General features: G+C 37.2%; 1 protein-coding gene across 1 annotated transcript in view; it reads right to left on the bottom strand.

Annotated features, from left to right (window-relative positions):
- Window positions 1-727: 727 nt before the first annotated feature.
- LOC131063616 (peptidyl-prolyl cis-trans isomerase FKBP13, chloroplastic) overlaps window positions 728-25,466 on the bottom strand; it is a 91,569-nt gene continuing 66,830 nt past the window's right edge. The window contains exons 3-5 of the mRNA XM_057997495.2: window positions 12,170-12,230; window positions 11,998-12,066; window positions 728-1,100 (exon numbers count right to left, since the gene is read on the bottom strand). Of these exons, the coding sequence (XP_057853478.1) occupies window positions 1,036-1,100; window positions 11,998-12,066; window positions 12,170-12,230 (195 nt within the window). The 3' untranslated portion in view covers window positions 728-1,035. The remainder of the gene's footprint in view (window positions 1,101-11,997; window positions 12,067-12,169; window positions 12,231-25,466) is intronic.

Genomic DNA, 25,466 nt, shown 5'->3' with positions numbered 1-25,466 from the left:
AAGAGCATCAATTATAAGTTTTTCTCAAAGAGTATTTGTTGGGAGTGTCAATCCACATATTTATAGAGTAAACTATCTAAGTTTGATGAACTCAACCTTTCACATCTTCTATAGTATAGAATCAATGTTGTTGTTTGAAGGCAACTGTGATTCGTCGTAGTAAGAATAAGGATAAGTAGTTCAATGATATAAAGTTATAAACCATAGCTTAGTGGCAGAACATGAAATTCTATTCTGACTACATTTTAAAAATAGTAGTGTGCATTGATGCCAACAAGTGCCTCTCCTAAAGTACGATTTGATGGGTTCTGTTGGATCAGGCAATTTACTCAGAATCTTTAGTGAATGGCCTGTCTAAGTGGTTAGTGACAGGGCAGCATAATGCCCAAAAAAGGTTCTTTGTTCAAGTCCTAAAATATGTGCATTCTCTCATTGGCCTTTTAGAATTCATAGCAAGATTGTACTTGAAGCATCTAGCATCCTATAAAAACACACTTGGACAAGCTTAATCAAACTAAATATTGGTTTGAGTCTCAAAGGACCTTTGCCTGTACTTAATCAGGGTTGATTAGACTCTGGAAAAAAGACTTAGGCTTGGGTAAGTATATTTTTAAGATTAATTTTATTAATTTATATACAAATATGTGAGTTCAGTAAGTAGAAACTTAGCTATCTAATTGCTGGAAATCCCAAGGCTGCAAAGGGATTTCACCATTGAAGAAAAGTATAACAGTTCAATAAAACATATAAATTAGGACTGGTATCATTCATCTAAACCTCCTATTACAAATGATGATATCAAAAAGGACTCGTGATATATATGGCTCGCTAAGTAGTACACAGCCACAAGTTAATTATTTTGAATGGAGGTTCAATTACAATTACAAATCCTACAAATCCAATCACAAGTGTCCTGACATGGAGGACCCTTCCACTTTATTTGAGCATCGATTCAATATTTCTTCTATACCATTGTTAGAATCCTCAATATAACAACTGATCCATTTTTTGTAATGCAAACAGCCAATTGAGTACTTAAGCTTTACCAACAAACTCTACATCAAATAGAAGAACGGAATTGGGAGGGATGACACATGAACCTGCATATCAAAAGATAGAAGAATCTAATGCATCTTGCATTCCAACATTAACTTGGTTAATAAAAATTAAATAAATACAAATTCATCCCCCACAGATCTCCTAAAGTAGTCATCGTTCCTTTTCCAAAAGAAAAATATTTGTATAGTGGTAATGTTGCTATCAAGACAAATAGAGGAACAAAATTGACCCTGTTTTAATCTGAAAAAAACAAACTATATTTGAAATCTTAAAGAAAACTGCTCTATCAAGTTCTTTAAAAGAGTCAAAACTGAATGCCTTTTAATAAGCACTGTCAAGTCCATTACATGCACAAGGTTGTCCACTGATTGTAAGTCACCTAGTCTAGACAATGAGAAATATAAGTGCTGCATAGAATGATAATATGCTATCCTTATCAAGCCATTTTTTTCTTACAGCACATGTTATAAACAGCAATAAAAAATTATGTTAACATTATTTTTATTCCATAAGCTATTCAAACCTAGAGACGCTTTCCATCTTTTGTCAGAAATTTGCATTTCGAAAAAACTATAAAGGAAACTTGAAGACCAAGAAAGTTGTAATGAAAATGCAGTTGTTTCTCTCAGCTTCCCTCTGCCATGTCATAGTCTTTTTAACAAAACCATGTTGCCCAAACCGGAACTTTTAAATATTGGTTTCATTTTTCCAGTATCCTTCTTACGTCAAAGCTCTTAAATTTCTCATCGGTTTCTTTGATGAAGTGAGTGAGTAATTGCTGGATAATGCAGTCCTCTAACATTCTGGGTTTTGGGCATTTCAACTACTTTTTTTAAATTGATTTTTCTTTCGATTATTTATAGCATGAAACATCAAGGGCCACCCTGTCCGGATAGAGACTTTGCCAAAAGTATGGACATGTATGCTACAGCTCTCCTCATCTACAATATGCATATCAGTGTTCAAAATGTGTACTCATGTCCTGTGTATGCATCTCTGGATTTCAGTGGTCGGTCCTGCCATAATATCACAAGAATCGAACTACGATTCTCCTAAGTAGCAATCATATCACTGGTCAAAACTCACTGTATATTGAATACCTATCTACAAAGTTTTGCTCAAATTTGGAAATGCTCACTCTGGATTCAATCAGTGATACCTTTTGTTCTGGTATGATTTTCTAAAATTATTAGGGAAAAGAGAAGAAAAAAATAGCAAACGCGTAAAGGATAAAGAACAAAGTATGGAAGGCAAACATTGTCATGATGTGATAGTGTGTCTTTGGCTGCATGAACTGAACTGGCTAGCAAAAGTCAATCTGTAGGAACCCCTGTTCTCCCTAACTGAATTTTTGCACTGAAATTGTATATTCTGATTTCTTGCCCTTGCTGATATAATTTTCTGAGTTTGAAGTTTTGAAAGTATTTTGCAATTTTTTTTATATATATTTTGCAATGCTCGATACAGCAATATAATGCAACAAAATAGAAGATATTGCAATAATAATTTTAAACTTAAAAATTGAACATTACATAGGGAATACACAGCTGAAAATTCCAGATTTTTATATCAGCTTAGATACTTAGTATTTTCACAAAATATTGGCAACCCGGTTCATAAAATATCCCCTATTATCTAAAACAACAATACCCAGAAAATTTGGAGGTTACAAATTATGAACTCACAGGTAAGATATAACTTGAAACCCTTCGAAATGGATGCCAGAATGAAGTATAAAGTTTGCAGCAGTATAACAGCGCAAAAGGTAGCCTTCACTGGATGCTTCTTTAATATTTTGAAAACTTCTCACAAACCCTTGAGATTTCTTGAAGACTTTCACCTCCGATCTGCACAGTATATTTCTCACATGCCAAAGAGAGTAGGCACAACCAACAATAAATATATTCAATGATATTTATCTTCAATAATTCTGATATGCACTTAAAACCCTTGTAAATTCTTGAAATCTTTCACCAATACAGCTCAATTATGACTACTTGATGTACCCAACCCTTAAAGCAATCTTCAGCTGATATTTCACAACCTTAGTAACAATGAAAGTGAATGTTCTCCAAAGTTTGGAAAAGATTGAAAATCTGCAGAAACCCTTGGTCTCTCACAAATCCAAAAAGCAAAGACAAATGATCATCAATAATGAGTTTGATTTGCTTTTTGAAACCTTTTATATCATCTCAACTCTTAAGTGCCTTTAATCCCCTTTTGAAATCCACTTTTAGGTTTTTCATAGAACTTAATAATAAATCTTCAAACTTGGGCTCTCATATTCATGAATAATAAATGCACTTTAGTATCATTTAAAATAATATAACTTGTGTGCACATTAACTATATGAAATACTTCAATATTTCGGCCTCCAAAAAATAATCCATTAATTGCACTTTAAGTCACTTAAATGAAGGGTCATGGCCCCATTGAATATATTGTGACTTTTTAACTTTATAATATCCCTTTAATGATTAATTATTAATAAAGTATTACTTTATTAATAATTAAGATAACATAACTCCATAAATACTCATTATTTCTCGATTCCGTCTGAACCAGGGAGTTGACCACTGCATCCACTACGCATCTATCTGCCTTACTAAAAATAGTAAGGGTCCATCTCGATCAACCACTGACTAACTATAAATAGTAAGTGTGTGAAACTGAGTCAAACGAAGGCCACTTCTGAACCAGACTGAGTTTCGAAGAAGAGAACACTCTGCCAACTGCCCACCAGGACCCTCTAACCATCTATTTTAGCCTACGAGGGCCATAATAATAGGCTAAACCATCAAAAACAAGAACAAGCAAAAAGGGGACACTACACAATCACTTGTAGATTCGTTTGTACAGTTGGGTTCTTAGTTTTCAGATCGTAGTGTCCCAAAGATCATGTTTGGGTTTCAAATGCAATGGGAAACTGAGATAAGTAATAGAGAGCTTACCTTTAATAAAATCCAAGGTGTCCAGAATTTCTTGACTGGAACAAGAGGGAATATGAACAAAGATGATATTAAAATTTAGCCTTTTTGATGAGTTGTCCAAAAGCCATCTGATAGATTGGTGAGAATCTTTTGTATTTGCTATAAGTCTCTTGGAATGAGAGTGGAAAACTTCAAGATATTACCAATTGGACTCTTGAGTACCTTAGATCCTTATCAATACCAGCAAGACCATGAATTTCCCCTTTATCTTTTATGTTTTCTTTAGGTTTGTTGAGGAATTTCCTCACAACAGTAAACAAATACAAGCTCAATGAGGTGCATAGCCTCAGCCCCCTCAAGGATTATAATATTCTTTTGCCCCCATTGAGAAAAACAACATAAATGACAAAGGTGATGCAGATTTCTAAGGCTAGTCACATTTGCACAATCATGTCCCAACACATTGTCAAATGCTTTTGACATATCCAGTTTTATAAACACCCATTAACACTTATAGAGCTTGAGGGGATGCAGTATTCCCTACATCACAATTATGCTAGTTATTTGCAGTGTTTCTCCAAGTTTCCAAGATATAGGGGTGTGGTTTTGGGGATGGCAAAAAAATTCCCGAATTTCAAGGAAAATGAGAGGATGGCTTTTAAAATAACTTAAACAAACAAATAATCTGATATTTTAAAACATAAATACAATGGGCTGAATTTGCAATGGCAATATTTCCCCCTTTCGGTTTTTTTTAGGGTTCTTACTTGTAGCATTGTTTCCTTAAGAGATTATTTTTTTAATTTTTATGCACCAAATAGTCCAGACTGTCCAGTCTTGAAAAAGAGGGCATCCCTTCCAATCCCCAAGTCCCTAGGACACCTAGGATGTCCCCCAGTCCGTTGGGATGCATTCCCATGAAACACTGGTTCTTTGTCTTCCTGGGCCAAAGGCTATGGGATGATACTGATCTATTTATTTGGCTTGAGCAAATTTCAGTATGAGAACTGATCTCATTGCTTTCATTTTTTTCAGCATTTGATAATTCCTACTGAATTCTTCAATGATGTCCAGTAGATCTGTTTTTATTAGGACCCAATATGTCCCCCCATTAATAGTTGAATAGTAGGCCACTACCCCCAGAAGTTGAATACTTTCGTCGCCCCCCCTCCACAATATTAATCTACAATTATTTATTTGGGGGAGCCCTCCCGGGGGGGGTAGATTAATGGGGGGGCCATTAATAGTTGAAAACTATACGCCGCAACAACTATAGAAGGTTGGAGGCTCCCTCCCACCCCATATAAAACTATACTAGCAACCGGGGGTCAATGCCTTCTCGATAGTTGGTAGTCCTTCATTCAGTTCCCTCGGTAGGACCCACTCCAGCCTAACCGGGGGTGCCCTGGCATTTCTAGAATTATTTGCCGGTAGTTTATTAGTTAGGGGCTTTACTAGAGGGCAAGGAGAACGTCGTAGTTCACTCGGGGGCCACTTGTAGTTATCCAGCCAGGGGGCTACTCCAGTTATAATTGTAGGAAACCCAGCACGAGAAGGAACTGAGAATAAATTGCTAGTCGATGTCGGCCCTCAAATATATTATCGTTAACTCATTAGGCCATCTGGGGTAGCATGATGAGTATGGGCCCCGCAGGTTACAGTATTGTAAGAGCCCAATCAGCCTAACCTCCCACACAGGGTGAGCGGCAGAGTTGAAAGATCGAGAGATATTGATCTAGGCCCCATAGAATAGTAGGGGAATCGAGAGGCGGATCTCAAGATATCGATCTAGGCCCTATTATATATTATTTGGCCGTACAATAATCTGAAGGGGGGTAAGGGGAATGGGCAAATCGATTCTATACGTCCTATTGCCATGGAGGGGCCCCTAGCAACTAAACTCAACTCAACTAGTAGGGCTTGGGGGCCCCCCCACCCTTACTATTCTAATGGGCCCTACAACTATAATAATGCAGCTCCGGGAACTTTAATATAGTTGTTAGAACTTGAATAATAGAACTATACTAGCAACCTAGCCCTCCAGTCAAGGTATTATAGTTCTGGCGCCCCCCTTGGCATTATAGTTCGCCCCCCTTCAGATTATTGTTGTTGCAACCGGAAGGTTGGGCAGGGTGGGTGGCAATATAACCCCCCACCCCCCCCCAATGATAATTGTAACGAAGGATCACCCGAAGGGGAGGAGATGATATCTGGTAGGCCTCCTGAGCGGGTTAACTTCCACAGGGTATTTATTCCCCTCAATTCATTGGGTGGGGCCCCTACTATTCTAAATGCAAACCTACCTGCAGCTGAACCAACCGGGTATGAATAGAGACTAAAAAGCCTTTCAATAGGTCCTAATATTATATTATAAGTAAATGGAGGCTATACTTCAAAATCTTTCAATCATACTATATTACATCTTGGACCCTTTTTAAAAAATAGAAAGATCTTTTGGTTCCTCCTCGGGTGGGTAGTAGTATAAGATATAGAAGAGATTTGTTTTCTGATGGTTATGTTCTCTAGTAGGCTCTCTCCTTTGAGTGAAATTTTTGTGGCTGCTCATATCCTCAGGTTCTCTGTGTACCAGTCCCACACCACTTCCAGTTCCTAAATGATCTAATCTCCCTTATCCACCACTGGGAGTTTAATTTGCTCTCCCATCTATTGTAACTTTGATTTCGAAACTTGGACTAGATGTTGCTGAGTTAACCCTCTTTGAGTTCGCCGCCTCTCTTGTTGCCTTGTGAAGGGAGCCTTTGCTGCACAACCATCCTCATTTTATCCTTCGTGATTGGATAGTCTTATCAAAGTAATTCCACTCTAATATGTTGGTTGGCCTTTTTTTAGGATAGCCATGACCAAGGTGTAGTCGCGAGGTGGCACCTAAGAATCGATTCAGTGTATTAAGCATTGGAGTGTCCTCTCTCTCAGTTCCATAGGCAATACTTGGAGTGTCTTCTTTCCATTTCAATTTGGTTCCTTGGTACCTTGATCCAGGATCTCTTGCTACTGGATGTGAGCTCGAATTTGTAGGACCTAGTACTGAAATAACAATCCGGAACTCCAACTCGCGTTCCTCAGTTTTGAAACACATTATCCGCCCTTGTTGTTCAATTGCCATAGATGTTGCTGTTATACTTGATCCTATTGCTCCTGCACCAGGAAGAGACTTATGTATTTGATTTGTCTTCCACGGATATGCCCGGCTTAGACCCATCCTTAATTATTAATAGGATGCAACATGCAACCCATCAGGTTCAAGGGCCTTCATTGGCTCCGATTTAAAAATGTATAGTTTCTCTTCTGGGGTAGGCCTTATAATCTTAGAAGAAGTTTAGGAATGTTCTTGAGAAGAGATACTATTTCCTTTTTTTTTCTAAGATCTGAACTTCTTATCAACAGATGCCAATGTTTTTCAGTACTGTGTGAATTTAATCATTTCTTGTGGTTTTGGTTTTTGTGACCATTCTAATGAGCTTTCTTTTGAGAACATGTTTGTGGAAATTGAGGGACTTGCATCTCCCTGTTGGTTCCAATTTTTCTCTCCATTCACTGACCTAAACTTCACGTCAGAATTATTTGTATCACCTCTGGCATGACTCTACCTTTGTGGTCCCTAAACAGTCTGCTCTCCTTCATTCTTGACTGAAAAATCTTGGGAAATGATCATTAGGAAGTGTTCCAACTCACATAATTCATCTTCTTGAAAATGGAATCTTTGTTAGATTATTTTTCTAACACTTTATGATCCAATTTGGATCAGAAAATAGCCATAAAGTAGCACTGGGTGCCATTAAACTGTTTACAGACCCTAATATCTTCAGTTATCCTGAAACGATTTACTGAGCATCTTAGGCCCTGGATTTGCTCCCATAAAAATGCAGATTTTAACCTCTTCTTTGAAGAGTCAACACCTTTTTTCCATCTCTTCCATGTAGGATGAAATCATTTGAGGAGTTTCAAGCCTGAGGTAGCAACCATTTTCATTATTGGTGGAGAAATTGGGCCTTGAAAAGGTTTTTGTGCATCGTGTTGTAAAATCTGACTGCATAGCATTTTCCTTTCCATATATGCTTCATTCATTTCAGACAGTAAATATGAAGTTTGCATTTGTATATTATGAGGGGGGGAGCTGAGGAGAGATCATATCCTCCTATGGAGTGTCCTTATGCTTGATCAGCTGTGAGATGATAGGAGGGTGAAGCCGATAACAATGGCTATTAAGAGATTTAGATGTGCTTGGTGTGCAAAGATTTACTATCCACATGACTTAGCTGATTTAAGTGGCTTTTTAGCTACGAAGTTATACCATTATTGCATTTATGTGTAGAGAATCGCATTGACTGAATAAGTACTTTATAGTTACTTATGGTATTATGCATCACTTATTTTCTCCCTAAGGCACAGAAGGACAAAAAAGCACAATATAAATACTTTTCTGTTGTTGACTGTAATGCAAGATCTGCAGTCCAGCCAGCAGCATCAACCAAAACTATTTTTGTTGCAATTTTGGATTTTGTGCTCTGACTCTTATGTTTCCAACTGCAGGAAGCAATTTTCAAATATTCAAATTCAATGGTTCCACTCTCATTTTGACATTCCTCTTTGGTTGGAATCTTTGGAAAGCCCCACCTGACGCTTGTACACTGGTTCATGGCACCCCATAGAAGTTACTTGTCAAATTGTATGTTTGACCTTCATTTGCATGTGAATGACCTTAAATGGGGCATCCTTGAGTTGAGGATTTACTTTGGAAGGAGAATCCTGCATGCATGGTCTTCTTCATGTTGACTATGTGGAGATTAAATTTGCACTAATCCTGGATGAATAGCACCACATTTGGAGCAAGCATCAATGTTGACTCCTTGACTTCAAACCTTGACCCCCTTGGAAGAATAGTGCCACATTTAAAGAGAGATAAATTTGGGAGTTATGACTAGAATCTTCTAGCTAGGTGCCATATTTGGAGGAGTTATAAAAAGAGATAAACTGAGTTTCTTTAGCTTTGCAAACAGTTTTCCTGCAGGTCGAAGGTGGGTGAAAACCTTTAAAGAGTTTGTATGGAGATTAGGACTTCAAGGGTGGAACTTTGGATGTGTTGGTTGAAGATTGTGAAAGTTTGTGGGCTAGGTTTCTAGTTTCTCAATTAGAACGTTCATAGTTTCTCAGACTACAATCTTGATGTTCTTGGCGATGTTGTAATCTGTTGGAGATCATTTTTGTAAGGGGAAACGTAGTCCAATTTTCCCCATGGATAGTCACGATGAAAATTTGTTAACTAAATGTAATGGAAATCAACACTTTCCTCTATGTTGTTCAAAAAATTTCTCACAAAATGATCAAGTTTCAAAGTGATTGAATGCCAATCCATTTCTGTCCTAAATCAGTGATTTGGTTTGCTATGAAGGTGGTCTTGTGTAATGTCCCCATTTCTCTAGTTACTATCCAGATGCTTAAAATTCACCTGTCACCCATCTCCACAAGTGAAGTTCAGTGTTGGGAGATGATGGGTTAGCCAAAGGGGACCTATACTTAGACAAATTTTACTTCGGTGGGCCATTTATAATAAAACTTTATAATATTAAGTTATAAAGTTAACTTTTTCTAAATTTAGAAAAAGTAAATAAAAGTGACTTATAAGTTACTTCATCTTTTAATAAATGACTTTATATTTAAAAGTCCCTTGCACACTTTCCTAGGAGAGTTTAATAATTAAAAAGTGGTTCAATTTTCATGATGAAGACCCCCCTCAATATGGTGCCACTTTCTAGAGGGAAAAGTATCCAAGGAATCTTCATGAGATGCTTTTGAGAGGTTCAACTTAGGGTGGAAGAGCATAAAGAGAATAGGACGATTCATTTTTGACACATCTTGATTATTGTATTTGCTTCCATTTGGAGAATTTGAGGTCTGCAACCAGCACGATTCATCTTGGCAGCCATTGGAGGAGGAGATCCCTCCAGAATTTGGGTGGTGTGGACGAAACCCCCCACACTTCTAGCTTATGTACTGCAGCATTGGGACTAGCAATTTGGCATTAGAAGTGACGAACAGCAGGTGAAATGACATTTGCAGCCTTGGCAGGTTTGATTCTACAGATCTGAGCAGTTCCCAGACATTTTCCAGCAGGTTGTGGCATCCAAAGTTCAAAATTACATCATCCAGGGCCAGCCGTACCATTAATTCTTGCCTGGGATTCATTAAAAATAATTTGGAGGGTTTGCAGTTGGTTCTTTTGCATAAAATTAATTGTCAGCATTAGGAATAAAGAAATAAATCATTCTTTTAGGCTTATGACAACTTTGGAGAGAGATATGATCAAATCAGAGGGGAAAATTGACCAATTTCAGTTAAGTCTCTTGGGAACCTAAGGGAAACAGCAGCAATTTCATCTATTTATGCAAGATTTGTTTTTGATAATTATTATTTAGGAGAATAAAACTTCAAGGAGCAGTTAGAACACCTTGGAAGCTCATGTAGCAGCATCTGGATTCATTTAAGTCAATAAAGAAGCCCTCCAGGCAAGGTGTTGGACTCCTGGTAGGCTAATTTTGGCATATCATTGTTGAATTCCATTATTTATTGGCATTTGTTAATTGCTGTTAGAAAATCAGTCAATCTGAAAATTTATTTCCAGTCATTAGTTTATGTTTTATCAATGTTATTCAATTGCATTGTCAAATTCCCAAGGCATATATATTACAAAAACACAAAAAAAGCATAAAACCTCAAAAACAAACATATAATACCAAATTCCCCTACCGCTGGCCAAAGAAATCAGAATAAGAAAATTAAATCAGATTGCTTCAATCAGAACTTGGCATCTTTCATCTTGGTTTGTAATGAATCAGCAAACATCAATGTTGAAGGTCTCCAAAAAAATAGTGTGGAAATTCAGTTTGCAAGATCCAGGTGCAGTGACTAGTTATTGCAGTTTCACTCTAGGTTTAGACCTTGTGAGTAATGTCTCCAATTCCAATTTAACTCAAATCTTAGGACCCTCGTTGATCTGAATAAGGTTTGCCGTGGCATCTTGCTACAAGGTAAAGAATGCCATTCATCTGGTTCCTTCCCTTGACTGTATTAAAATTTGTGATGGTGAAATGGCATTTTAGGGCTTCAAAACATGTAGAGGCTTCCTTTTGAATGTTTGTGCCTCAGTGTCTTCAAAGTTCTTTGAAAAAGTACTTATTTCTGCCTTGAACACAAAGCTCCTATGTATTTAATTAGATGCCCAATAAATGAGATATTAATCTTCTCAACAATCTCTATTAATTGTTATTTTTTTTAAATCTCCAAATCTTTGAAAATAACGAAAACCTGAAGTTTATGTGCTGCAAATATAATTACTCTCAAATAACACAGAAATCTCATATTTCATCAATCTTGCTTTTGAAGAATAAGGACCATGAGAAAAGGATGACTGATGAAATACTTGTCACCACCCAAATTTATGGTCTGTAGTTGGCAATGAACAAAACCATGCATTTAATCTTTATCCAAATATATCAATGATTTCACATATCAAGTTAGGCAACTTGATCTTCAGAATTTGACAAAATGTTTGAAATCCAAATAAAATAGGAAACGTTATGTGTAATCTTTCCATACTCATGCTGGTGTCAAAAATTATTATGGTCATTGATTATGAACATCAATCTCAAAGTAGCCAACCATTAGTAGAGGGCACTGAAATGAACATGAAAAGTATTCATGTCTTGGATGGAGAGGTTTCAAAATATTAAGTAGAATGTAAACTCATTTCTTTCAATTATTTAGAATGATTATTCATGTTGTATATAGCCATTAGTTTAGGTAAAAATTTTGTTGTAAATTACCACCCAATATTTTGAAATAAGATTTTCAGCAGGACAGTGAACAGAATTTTAAGGATTTTAAAGGAAAAACAAGTAAAAAGAATATAAGCAAGTGGAATAAGCATATACAAGAAAGTTCATTTTTTCCTATTTGTCACAATAAAGTAAGTAATTATTGGCAATCTGACCTCCTCTGCATCCTGCACCTCTTACACCATAACCAAGTTCTGGAGGAATCTTCAGAGTCCTTTTGCCACCTATCATGAGAATGGGAAATTCACAAAAAACCTTTATACCTCATAATCTCCATCAAAAACATAAACTACAACATAAGCATATGCAATGCTAGCAAGGTATTACCAGCCAACATAGGAGGAATTCCAGCACCACCTAGTATGCCTTGGTCCCATCCTTTGATGACCTAAGCGGATGAAAGTGGGTTAAAAGTTAAAACAAATACAAATAAGTGCAGTTGTTATCCATAATCAGCACAGGCAATGCATAGCTAATTTAACAACACAAATATTATCCTATGTACAAAAAACTTGGTAGACTATGTCTGTTGTTTACTCCATATTTGCTTTGGAAGACAGACAAATTTGTGCTTTAGGAATGAGTTGCTTTGGAGCTGTAATTATGGTAGATTGTAGTATACATAAATGTAACAAGGGAAGAGTTGGATAAAACTAGGACAGAACTCAAAACACAAGGATTACCATAGACAAATCCAATATGAGAAAACTATGGAAGAGTAAGGCCTTGCCTTCTCTTGCCACTATCTCTCTATGCCATCACAAGATTATTTTCTTCTTAAGGCCTCGAAGGGCATGAAGAACATGTTACAGTTTCCTTGCAGCTTGCTCTTCTCGGCAATTTGCTCCTATGCACCCCCTAATGCACTTACAACTTCAAATCCTTGGAATACACAACCTTGAGTCAGTTTATAAATGAATCTTTGAGAGATGGACAAACAGAAAAAATGAATCAAACAAATTCCAAAATGCCAATCAACATGAAGTGATACCATTTACAGCCATTGTAATGTCCCCACTTTGAAATATAATTTAAAAATAGATAAGAATAATAAATTTAAAATACAAGAGAATAAAAATTAAATTAAATTAAATTAAAATATAAAAGAATATAATTAAAATTAATGAATGATCAAAAGGCATGAAATGATAAGTTGCGACTCCCCCAAATATGAGATATAAAAAGGAGAAGAGAATTCATTTAAAGGGGGGATAATTGGGGGAATCCGAAGCACAGATCTGATTTAAATAAGTGCAGATCTGATTGTGAAAGTTGTGTCCCTTTCAAAGGGCAGAAATAATGAAGAGTTGCACTCTTTCAAAGGGTGTCTCTCTTGCCAAAGGGCATACATAATGAAGAGGTGTGACCTCTCCCTCACATTGAGAGATATAAAGGAAAGGAATCAAAAGCCTCCAGTGATATCACCATCGATCATTAAGACAAGAAACAAAAGTATAAAGGAATTGCAGATCTGATCTCAGTCATTGCAAGAAGGAACAAGGAATCAACCAAACACTATTAACACTGGTATGCTGTATCAGTTTGATACATCTCTACTATTCATATTAATAATATATTGAAAATGCTATAGGATCATATATAGAACTTTTATTGCTGTATGTCAGAGCCATATATATTAGATTCTGCAATTCACGTATATAACAATAGTTCTTTGGAGTAATCCTTAATAGTATATTGAATAAAACACCTTATAAATATTCTTGCTATTGGAAATGAATTACTTTATTTGCAGCATTCTATTCTATTCCTATCATAGCTACCTAATGGTTATGATGTGCTTAGAAAAGGACTATACCTATCATATTAGAATCAATCATGATTAAGTATGAATGATATATCCAAGTTATGCATCAGTCATTATAAATATAAAATATGCTTCTTCAGATAATCTTCAAATATTTTTGCATCATAGGAAAACACCCTTGTGGAGGAAGGGTATGGGATGTAATGAACGGGTATCGAGGGGCTCGTAAGTAGGCCATTCTAGGATGAGCAAAGTAGCATCTAGAACTTGGGGGACCCTTACACGGAGGAGTCAAGGAACCCAGTTACATTCTCTACCCATTCCCCACAAGACATGATAACATGGGACAAACGGACTTGATAGGCAAGCAAGTGCGAGCCACCAAGTGAAGCAAGAAGGTTGTAGAAGGCAACCTCTCTTGGGCTTGGTGTAGAAGTGGCTCCAAGCAAACCTTCATGTCTCTTTCTCTCCAACTCTTATGTATTATAATTTTAGTGTTTTGTCTAACCCTAACAATAAGATGAATAGGTATTTGTATTTGTTCTTATTCTTTATATGCAAGAACTGCATGCAAGGGTTCATTTTGTTTAGCAAGTTGTTGAGTGGTAAGTTCAAACCTTAACCCTACTTTGTGTAATTTATGTTTTTAACTAAAAGTTAGTGGAATTTGGGAAGGGGACATTATAGACAGCACTCTTTTGCATTGACCAACAAATCCATAAAGATCACTTCAAGGGGATTTGTAATATATTCATATGGTTGTCCCAAAAAAACCATTAGGGGGGAGCATTAGATGTTAACAATAAAAGTGGAAGTGTCAAGCATGGTGAGAATGTCACGTGCGGCAATGATTTTTGGTTCTCATTCATGCAAGTTTGGTTATCATTGCATGTTTTGTTCCTTTAGATTGTCGTGATTTATGTTGTTATTTCCTTTTTTGGCAGCCCTATTGACTTCCTTGTAGCCCCCAGCTTTATTGACTCATTTTTTGGCCTACTTAAAGCCACTAGCTTAACCAACCTTCCATATTATCAAATTTTATTCTCCATCCAAATATCCTATATGCATTGTCCTTTAACTATGTCCACCAAGAGAGGCATTCTATCCCCGTTTAAAGGTCTATATATTACAAACCTTATATTACTGTTTACATAAGTACTGAATACTCGTGTTAGTTTAAAAGTCTATATATTACAAACCTTATTTTACTTTCCTTTAAGTCAACAATTTAATTTAGGTCATCTTTTTGTTGTAGGAAATACCTTTACTTATTTTCCAAACATAAATCCATCCATCTATTGGCACATTTTCATGCTCCCCTCTATTCTTTTTTTCAAAATGTCTCTTTCCTTAAATTACACCTAGATAGGTTCTTTCTACCCTTCAAAGACATTCACTCAAGCTCAAGTTAGTGCCTATCTTGAAAGAAAATCACAAGATAGACATTTCTTGCTCAACCTTAGGAGACATTCTACTAATGGCCAACCTTCTACCTCTACACAAAACACAAATTTCACTTAAGTAGACATCATTCAAATGGTCATGGAAGTCATGAACCAATCTATTCAAATCCAAACTCCAACCAATGACCAGATGCTCCAAATACAAAAGAAAATGTTGCAAATGGCTAATACTACTCAACATATCACTTGGGGCCATCCTAACAACATCCCTTCCTCCATGCCTCCTCCTCCTTCCAATGCAACTAGGAGAACACTACCACAACCACTATAAATATCAATATCCTCTAAACCTTACAAAATCAGCTCCTACCACCTATGATAGTAATATGGATCGTCCTTTATATCTCAAAGCTTTAGGAAACCTCTATAAAGATTGGATCAATACCAACCAATATGCCATATCTAAACTCTTGTCAAAGCTCTCATGGGGATGCCTTAGAATAGCACGACAAATAACTCCATTTCGTTTAAGGTTTTGAAGAACTAATCAACGCTTTCCTCCAAGAATTCTAAGCTAGGACCTAACTTGAAGATAAACTAGGAACATTGTTAACTCCAAAAAATCCAAGCATGAATGTGTTCAAGAATTTATCAAACAAAGCCAAACATAACATGAATGACTATAGCTTAGTCAATCTTTTCCTCAAAGCCTTAGAAACCAACCTTCAAGACAAGTTATGTCCATTCTAACATAAGACATCAGATGAATCGTTCAAGCAAGCTCAATGACAAGACCATCTTAGGTGCACATTTGAATCTCAAACTCAATCCCACAACAATCATCGCCTTTCTCTTAGAAATAATGCATGAGGTGCAAAAGATTCTATAAAGAAGGGTTTGTCAAAATTATTGAACACCCAATCACCCTTTGTACACACAAGCCCTCACATCTAAATACAATCGTTTACAATCCATAACCCCTACACAATATGAATCCTTGGATACAACCAAACCATTCCCTCTACACTATGTCCCTATTATTTTCTTTTAGTGGCCTGCCAACTATGGGCATCCCTAAGAAACTTGTCATGGAATCAAGAATATTACATTAAACCGATTCCTTGGAAATGACTTTGATCACGACTCCACTAGATATGCTTAACTACTTAACACACAACAAACTACCTATTGTGACGTATTCACACATCGCCCCATTGCAAATGGGGACCCCTGCTTTTTGCTTTCTAGGGTTTTTTTTCTAGGTCTTTTAGGGTTTTGTATGTTAGCCTTTGCAGGATGAGTGTTGTAGAGGGGATCGTTGGATTACAGGCTTTGCTTGAGCCAAGGTGAGTCCACAGGGGCCCAGAATTAGGGTTTCTTTGAGAGTCTTCCTTAGGGCCTGGTTTTGCTCTCATTGCTAAATATGTCTTGCTTTGTGAGTGGGTATCATTCTTGAAGGTCCGAGCTAGGTCGAGTTGGTGAGTGATGAAGTCTAAAATGTCATCCTGATCTTCAAATGCCCTGAAATTTGGCTAAGTCTAGAATATCCTAATCTTGAAATTTGGCTAAGTCTGGAATGTCCTGATCCTGAAATTTGGCTAAGTCTGGAATGTCCTGATCCTGAAATTTGAGTAAGTCTGGAAAACTGAAGAATCCTCCAAAAACTAGATTTTGCAATATAACTCCTGGAGGTCCGAAACCACTCTCAAACATCCTGAAAGTATATATGGAATATAACTTAAAGTATAAGAACTTATACTTAAATATTATATTCCATAAAATGATCCTGACGAAGAGTCCAAAATGTCAAATTTCGCTCTTGACCCTTCCAAAGGGTCCAAAGCGAATTTCGCTCCTAACCCTTCCAAAGGGTCCAGAGCAAAATTCTCCATAAGACATTCTACTCTGACCAAAACCTAGAACTAACGCATTCCCAGGCTTGAATGAAGGCAAAAGCACTTGTTTGAATGAAGAAATGCAAAAAAAATGAAGTCAGGATCATGGCCTAAGGTGAATTTCGCTCCTGACCCTTCCAAAGGGTCTAGAGCGAAATTCTTATTTCCTCTATTTTTCTCCTTAGCTTGACCAAGTTTGTAGACTTTTGAGGCATAATTGAGAAGGTTTGATGCAACTTTGCCTTGGAGAGGAGATTTTGGACCTTGGGATGATGGATTCTAGCCTAGGAGAGGAATTTCGCTCCTGACCCTTTCAAAGGGTCCAGAGCGAAAATCCTTGTAACTCTCATTTTCCTTCCTTGTTTTGGATGGGTATTGGTTTATTAGGCTTTGTGTGTGAGTCTTGATGTGTTCTTGCCTTGAGAAGTGTTTTGAAAAGTGAGGATCTTGTCCAAAAATAGGAATTTCGCTCCTGACCCTTCCAAAGGGTCCAGAGCGAAATTCTTCGTAAGCCTCATTTGCTCCCTTGTTTTGGATACCAACCTTGTTCCATGGGCGAATTTGGGAAGGAAATAACATGTCTTTGCCTTTTGAGGTGATGGAATGTAGAAATGTGAAGGATTTTGGCCAAGATTAGGAATTTCACTCCTAACCCTTCCAAAGGGTCCAGAGCGAAATTCACTATAATCCTCATTTGCTACCTTGAATGGGCTTAAAACCGGGTTCCTCAAGTGGAAAACAATCTATATTTGCCTCCAGGAGAAGATTGAAGTTTGAAAAATGAGCAATTAAAGCCTAAATCAAGATTTTCGCTCCTGACCCTTCCAAAGGGTCCAGAGCGAAAATCCTCCTAGACCTCATTTCCTTCCCTATTTGACCAAATTGTGATGTCCAAAGCATGTTGAAAGGGGAAATGGACATGATCTTGCCTTTGAGAGTGTTTGGAAGTTGTGAAAATGAAGGATTTTAGCCAGGAAAGGAAATTTCACTCCTGACCCTTCCAAAGGGTCCAGAGCGAAATTCCTTATAAGCCTACTTTTTAACCTTTCTTGGACATGAAACCTTGTTCCTAGGGCAATGAAGGATGAGATTCTACCTTGCAAAGAAGTTTCAAGTTGAAAGAATGGTGATTTTGGGTCAAGAATGAGATTTTCGCTCCTAACCCTTCCAAAGGGTCCAGAGCGAATTTTCTCAAAACCTCTCTTTGCTATCAATTTTTTGCTAGATCAAGTGTGGGCTAAGGTAAATTCAAGGAGAAGTTGCCCCTGAGAGTGACTTTAAGTTGCTACAAACCATGAAAGATGAAGGAATTGAGCCTAAAAATGATTTTCGCTCCTGACCCTTCCAAAGGGTCCAGAGCGAAAATCCTAAAAACCATCTTTTCTTCCAAAATTTGAGCAAAGTCAAACCTGGACAAGGGTGAGAGAAGTCATTTGGATTGCCTTGGAGTGACTTTTGGTCGCCAAGAATGCAAATTTTGAAGCCAAACGAGAATTTTGCTCCTGACCTTTCCAAAGGGTCCAGAGCGAAATTCTTAAGATCACCCTTTTTCCTTGCAAATCAAGTCAAGATTTTGGTTTTTATGACTTGGAGAGGAGTGAGGCAAAGGTGTTCTAAGTCTTGGAGGTGATTTGAAGTTGAAAGGATGGTGAAATAGCCCTAAAACAAGATTTTCGCTCCTGACCCTTCCAAAGGGCCCAGAGCGAAAATCCTAAAATCTACCTATTCCTTTCAAATTTATGCTAAGCTATGCCTAGACCAAGGTAAAAGATGCCCTTGTGATTGCCCTTAAGTCGATGGTTGTCTCCAGAAGAGATGATTTTAGGCCAGAAGAGGAAATTCGCTCCTGACCCTTCCAAAGGGTCCAGGGCGAAAATCCTTCAATCACCTATTTTGCCTTGAAAAATCAAGATAAACTTGGGTTGGATGAGAGAAGAAAAGTGTTTCCTTGCCTTGTGAGGTGGATTGAAGTTGAAATGATGAAAAAATGAGCTACAAACAAGAAATTCGCTCCTGACCCTTCCAAAGGGTCCAGAGCGAAAAACACTAAAACCATCCTTTTCTCCAAATTTTGTGCTAAGTTAGGCCTGGACTAGGGTGAAAAAAGCTATTTGGAATGCCTTGGAAAGATGTTTGACCTTCAAAAATGTGAATTTTGAGCTAAAGTTGGAATTTCGCTCTTGCCCCTTCCAAAGGTTCCAGGGCGAAATTCTTATAGGGTATGTTGCAGATGGAGAAAGAACATTTTTGAATTTCGATGTTCTTCCTTCATTTCACCGATTGATATATATATGCAAACATAGGCGATCAAGCAATACCTTGATCGGTCATGTCTATTAGACATGACCGATCAAGATATTACTTGATCATGCCTCTTCAAACCGATAATCGGTGTGTATGCATTAATCATTGAACCCGATACTTAATCAGTGGGTAAGTATTTACTATCAAACCCGATACCAATCAATGTGTGAGCATTTAACATTAAGACCGATACCAATGGGTGTGTTAGCATTAACAATACACCCGATACCAATCGGTGTCCTACACATTATGTTTAGTAACTGATGTTAATCGGTGTTAGTTAAGAACCCGATTGTTAATGCAAGGTTATATATATGAATCGAAGGATACAATCAAAGTTAGATCATGTATCATGTACATAATATATAATAGCTGAATCATGATCATAATCTCATGTGTATATATAAGATAACTGGAGTCTTATCATAGTCTATCGATGAGATAGATGATTGAATGAGACTTCAATTATCTCTCATTCAATCATTTATCTTACCGAGGCTATCATGTATCAACACTCCCTCTTAGCTAGGGAAGATAAATGGAAGACAACATATCTAGTATCACATTTCTAATGATGGTCAGTATTCCTTATGTAATCTAACTCTCTAGAAGATCATATCACCTAAACATGTGACATAAAGTATCATTAATCATCTGATACAGGAAATCACATCACCTAAGCACATGACATGAAGTATCACCGAAACATGTGATACAAACATTCATCACATCAACTTGTGATGACAAGATATCACCTAAGCACATGATATCAGTATTGCCTAAACACGCAATACTTTAGAAATAAGTATAGGAAAATAGTTAAATTCTCTACTTATTCAAGTTGCGGTATGTGCACTAACATTTTATTTAAAGTGTTTTACCACAATACAATCATGGCACATCCATGGCATACCAGAGATCCAACATGATAACTGGTTTGAACATCATAAGATCGTCACCTTATAATGTCTACATGCAAGTGTTCATTATCTGAGAGATCGTCACCTCTTAGACATGAACACAGGGGGTTTAAACCCATAAAAGTCCTAACATTACAAAGAAGTTTACACATAAAACATCTTAATAGGCATAGGAGTACAAAGCAAATTACATTTCAATCATACCAAGACCTTTTTTGAAGTGCTCAACCTGATCTCCTATACAAATGTATTCCAACTGGATCACATTCCTATCTACCATGTCTCGTACATAATGATATGGAATCTCAATATGTTTGGATCTGTCATGAAACACCGGATTCACTGAGAGTTTTATACAACTTTGGTTGTCGCAATGAATAACTGTAGGCTTCATTGGTTCACCGAATAACCCCACAAGCAGCTTCCTAAGCCATACTACCTCTCAAGCAGCCATGGAGGCTGCAATGTATTCGGCCTCAATGGAACTTTGTGCTACTGATGACTGTTTTCTGCTAATCTAGGATATCATGGCTGAACCTAAACTGAAACAACACCCTGAGGTGCTTTTCCTGTCAGTTACACTTCCAGCCCAATCTGAATCTGTGAATCCGTGTAGATCTAGTTCAACTCTCTCATATTTGAGAGCAAGTTTTAGGGTACCTTGTAGATATCTCATGATATGTTTTACTGCTACCAGGTGTATTTCCTTTGGTTCACACATAAACTGACTCAAGGCATTAACTACATTACAGATATCTGGTCTCGTATTTACAAGATACATCAGGGACCCAATCATTTGCCTATATAGAGTAGGATCTGAGGGTTGTGATTCTGCTGCTGCTTCCTTAAGTTTATGAAGGTTTGTTTCCATTAGAGAGGTCATGGGTCTGCAGTTTAGCATTCCAAATCTCTTCAAAATGTCCAAGGTATATTTACCCTGGTTTAGTATAATGCCATCAGAATTCTGCCATACTTCCAAACCTAGGAAGTAATGAAGGAGTCCCAAGTCCTTCATATCAAATTCTTTAGCAAGATCTTTCTTACACTGATCTATGAGGTGATCTTTTCCTGTGATTAACAAATCATCAACATATAAAATCAAAATTAGCATATCACCTTTGTTTTGCTTATAGTAGAGATTAGGATCTGCATCATTCTTGGAGAAGCCTAGTTTTGAAAGATAAGTATCAATTCTTTCATACCAGGCCCTGGGAGCCTGTTTAAGCCCATAGAGAGCTTTCTTGAGTCTACACACATGAGACTCTGCATCATGAATCTCAAACCCTTCAGGTTGCTCTAGGTATACTTCTTCTGAGATCTCACCATTAAGGAATGTTGTCTTAACATCCATCTGATGAACTTTCCATCCCTTTGATGCTGCAATGGCTAAGACTGCTCTTATTGAGGTGTATCTGGCTACAGGTGCAAATGTTTCCTCATAATCAATTCCTTCCTTTTGAGAGAATCCTCTGGCTACAAATCTAGCCTTGTGTTTCTCAATGCTGCCATCTGCAGCGTGTTTGATTTTGAAGAGCCATTTGGAGGTGACAACAGATTTCCCAGCTGGCCTAGGCACAAACTCCCAAACATCATTTTTCATAATGGATTGGTATTCCTCAAACATGCCATTCTTCCATACTTGATGTTTAAGTGCATCTGATACATTAGTAGGTTCTTCTTTTGAGAGATCATTCATGAGAGCGACGTAGTTGGTGAGTTTGTTAGGCCTTTTACTTTCTCTGAAGGTTCCTGAAGGAGCAGCATACTTCTAAGCTTCTTCTACAGTTCTGGTGGCCCATAGTGGTCTTTTCTTGAGATTCTCTCTAGGTGGGTTTTGAGTTTCACCTACAATTTCCTCAAGACTCTCCCTCTGAAGCTCAGGAGCAAAGTCTTCCTCTATTCTAGGGGTGGGGATATAGACTTTAGGTTCTATTGAGTTTTGGGCTCTTTTGAAGGCTAAGTCTTCTTCAAAGATTACATCCCTACTCAGTTCAATATTCCTCTGACCAGGTATATAGATTTTGTAGGCCTTGGAGGTTTCACTATATCCTACAAGTATTCCCCTTTTTCCAGAAGGCTCTAATTTTAATCTTTTCTCCTTAGGTACATGAATATAGACAGGACACCTAAATATTCTACGGTGGCTGATATCTGGCTTTGTTTTAGTAAAGACTTCCTCAGGGGTTTTAGCTTCAAGATGGGAGTGAGGACATCTATTTTGTATATATACAGCAGTGCTTGTTGCTTCTGCCCAAAGATTGGTATTTAGATTCTGATCAAGAATCATGGCTTTGGCAGCTTCTACAATTGTCCTATTTTTCCTCTCAACTACCCCATTTTGTTGAGCATTATAAGGTTTAGTAAGCTCCCTCTTAATCCTAGCATTTTTACAAAAATCTTTAAACAAATCTGAGGTGTATACCCCCCCCTATCAGTTCTTAAGGTTTTGATTTTATTTCCTGAGTAGTTTTTTGTTAGTGATTTAAATTCCTTAAACCTATTAAGGATCTCTTTTGATTCTTTACATTTCAGAAAGTAGATCCAAGTTTTCCTAGAGTAGTCATCAACAAATATTACATAGTACAAAAATCCCCCTAAAGAAGGTACGTACATAGGTCCACATACATCAGAATGAACTAACTCTAGAACTTTGCTTGTTTTCCTAGTACTATTTTGAAAAGCACCTTTAGCATTTTTACCTAGTGCACGTCCCTTGCATGCCCCTGAATGATATTGCTTTAACTTAGGTAGGCCTGTGACAAGGTTTCCCATTGATGATAAAGCTCTAAAATTCAGGTGACCTAGTCTTCTATGCCAAACTTCATTAGCATCTGTAGTTTCATGGATTAGGGCTAGGTTGAGCTCTGTGCACAGCTCATACAAGTAGCCTTGTCTTTGACCAATGGTTTTATCTTTCTAGATAGATGAATTCTTTGGCCAAGCCAACACCCTGTTGTCCATGAAGGTCACTCTGTACCCATTATCCTCTAGTGCTGATATGGAGACTAGGTTTCTCTTGATGCCTGGGACATATAGTACTCCTTTAAGTTGTAATGATACGTCTGACTTTAGTTTGATGGTGCAGGTTCCAACTCCTTTGACTGGATGTGTGGAGTCATCTCCAATAGTCACTTCCTCATCATTCTCCTCTATCATGGAGTCTAGCACTTCTCTAAACCCTGTAATGTGTCTGGATGAGCCACTGTCGATCACCCAGGAGTTAACCTTGTTTGAAGCTTGGTTTGTAAGTGCTGAGTAGAGTACATACTTCTCGAAGTCATCTTCCCGTTTAAATTTTCCTGCTTTGGCAAATGTAGCTTGTTGTTTGGCTCTTTCTGGACATTTGGCAACATAGTGCCCGAATTTGTCACCTCTGTAACATTCAATCTATGAAAGATCCTTCTTGAAGGTGTTCTTGCCATGACGACCTTTCCTCTTCCTAAATTGTTTCTGCTTGCTTTTCTTGTTGGAGTTTGTATTTAGGACTTGAAGATCTTCATCTATATTCTTTTGTTTGATCCCTTTCTTATTTAACCTTGATTCTTCTTGGAGACAATCTGCCTTTAGCCTATCAAACTTTGGAAATTCATCCCTTGCACTGATGCCTTGGATGAATGTTTCCCATATACTAGGCAACCCATCTAGAGCAATGAGTGTTAATTATTTGCTTTGGATCTCATATCCAAGGGTTGCTAGTTCATCCCTTAGGGCTGATATCTGCATGAAGTAGGCATTGACTGACTTCCCTTTGATCATAGCTATATGATTTATTTCTCTCTTTAAAGCCAAGGTTCTACTAGCATTTGATATCTCAAATGCATCTTCAAGTGCTTTGAACATGTTGTAGGCTGTTTCATGTTTCCTTATGATGGGCATAATATTATTTCTCACCCCATCAACTATGATTTTGATGGCCTTTTCATTTCCCTCTATCCAAGTTGTTTTGTCAGGTTCAGTCTTAGGTTCTGCAGTTTCAGTTTTTACAAATGATTCGACTTTATTTTCTTTTAGAATCATCTGAATTCTGAACTTCCATGCTAAGAAGTCATCACCTCCTCTGAGTCTATCTTCAAATTTGATAGCGCTAGCCATTAGAAGAAATGTGATGTTGAATATATGCTTGTCTTGAATTTTCCACAAAATTGAATAGCCTCAGGTTCGATTGAACTTGGCTCTGATACCATGTAAATGATATTCAATTTTCAATTTAAGATGCAAGTTATATTCAAGGTTATCTTTTCTTTCAAGTATGTGTTATTTCTTAATATAACAAATCTGATTATTGTCTGGTATGTTGCAGATGGAGAAAGAGCATTTTTGAATTTCGATGTTCTTCCTTCATTTCACCGATTGATATATATATGCAAACATAGGCGATCAAGCAATACCTTGACTGGTCATGTCTATTAGACATGACCGATCAAGATATTACTTGATCGTGCCTCTTCAAACAGATAATCGGTGTGTATGCATTAATCATTGAACCCGATACTTAATCGATGGGTAAGTATTTACTATCAAACCCAATACCAATCGGTGTGTGAGCATTTAACATTAAGACTGATACCAATCGGTGTGTTAGCATTAACAATACACCCGATACCAATCGGTGTGTTTAGCATTAACAATACACCCGATACCAATCGGTGTGTTTGACCTGATACCAATCAGTGTCCTGTGCATTATGTTTAGTAGCTGATGTTAATTGGTGTTAGTTAAGAACCCGATTGTTAATGCAAGGTTATATATATGAATCGAAGGATACAATCACAGTAGATCGTGTATCATGTACATAATATATAATAGCTGAATCATGATCATAATCTCATGTGTATATATAAGATAACTGGAGTCTTATCATAGTCTATCGATGAGATAGATGATTGAATGAGAGACTTCATTTATCTCTCATTCAATCATTTATCTTACCAAGGCTATCATGTATCAATAGAGAGTGTATTGGAAAGTGTGCAGTGAAGATTTGATCCGAGTTGCAGCGGTCTATTGGTTTGGAAGTGGACGCCTCATCTCCTAGGCCCCTTTGCATTTGATTTCACATCATTCAGAGCTATAAGGACGAAGTTATGAGCATTTAGGTGAATTCTAGTCTTGTTGGTTTGTATTTTCAAATTGTTGTTTTTCATATCAAACCTTGGTTAATTACTTGTTTAAATACTTTCATATGATGGATAGTTCTTATTTGTTAGAGGATTTATTCCTAACATTTGGAGTGTCTGGATATCATTTTCCTATTGTAATTTGCAAGCTAATGCTCTCATTGTAACGCTGAATTCAGTAGTACTAATCAGCCTTTATTTAGTTGCAATTTACATTTTG

Source organism: Cryptomeria japonica, chromosome 4 (assembly GCF_030272615.1).
Source record: "Cryptomeria japonica chromosome 4, Sugi_1.0, whole genome shotgun sequence".
Taxonomy (NCBI): domain Eukaryota; kingdom Viridiplantae; phylum Streptophyta; class Pinopsida; order Cupressales; family Cupressaceae; genus Cryptomeria; species Cryptomeria japonica.
This window is presented reverse-complemented; position numbering and strand designations above follow the sequence as displayed.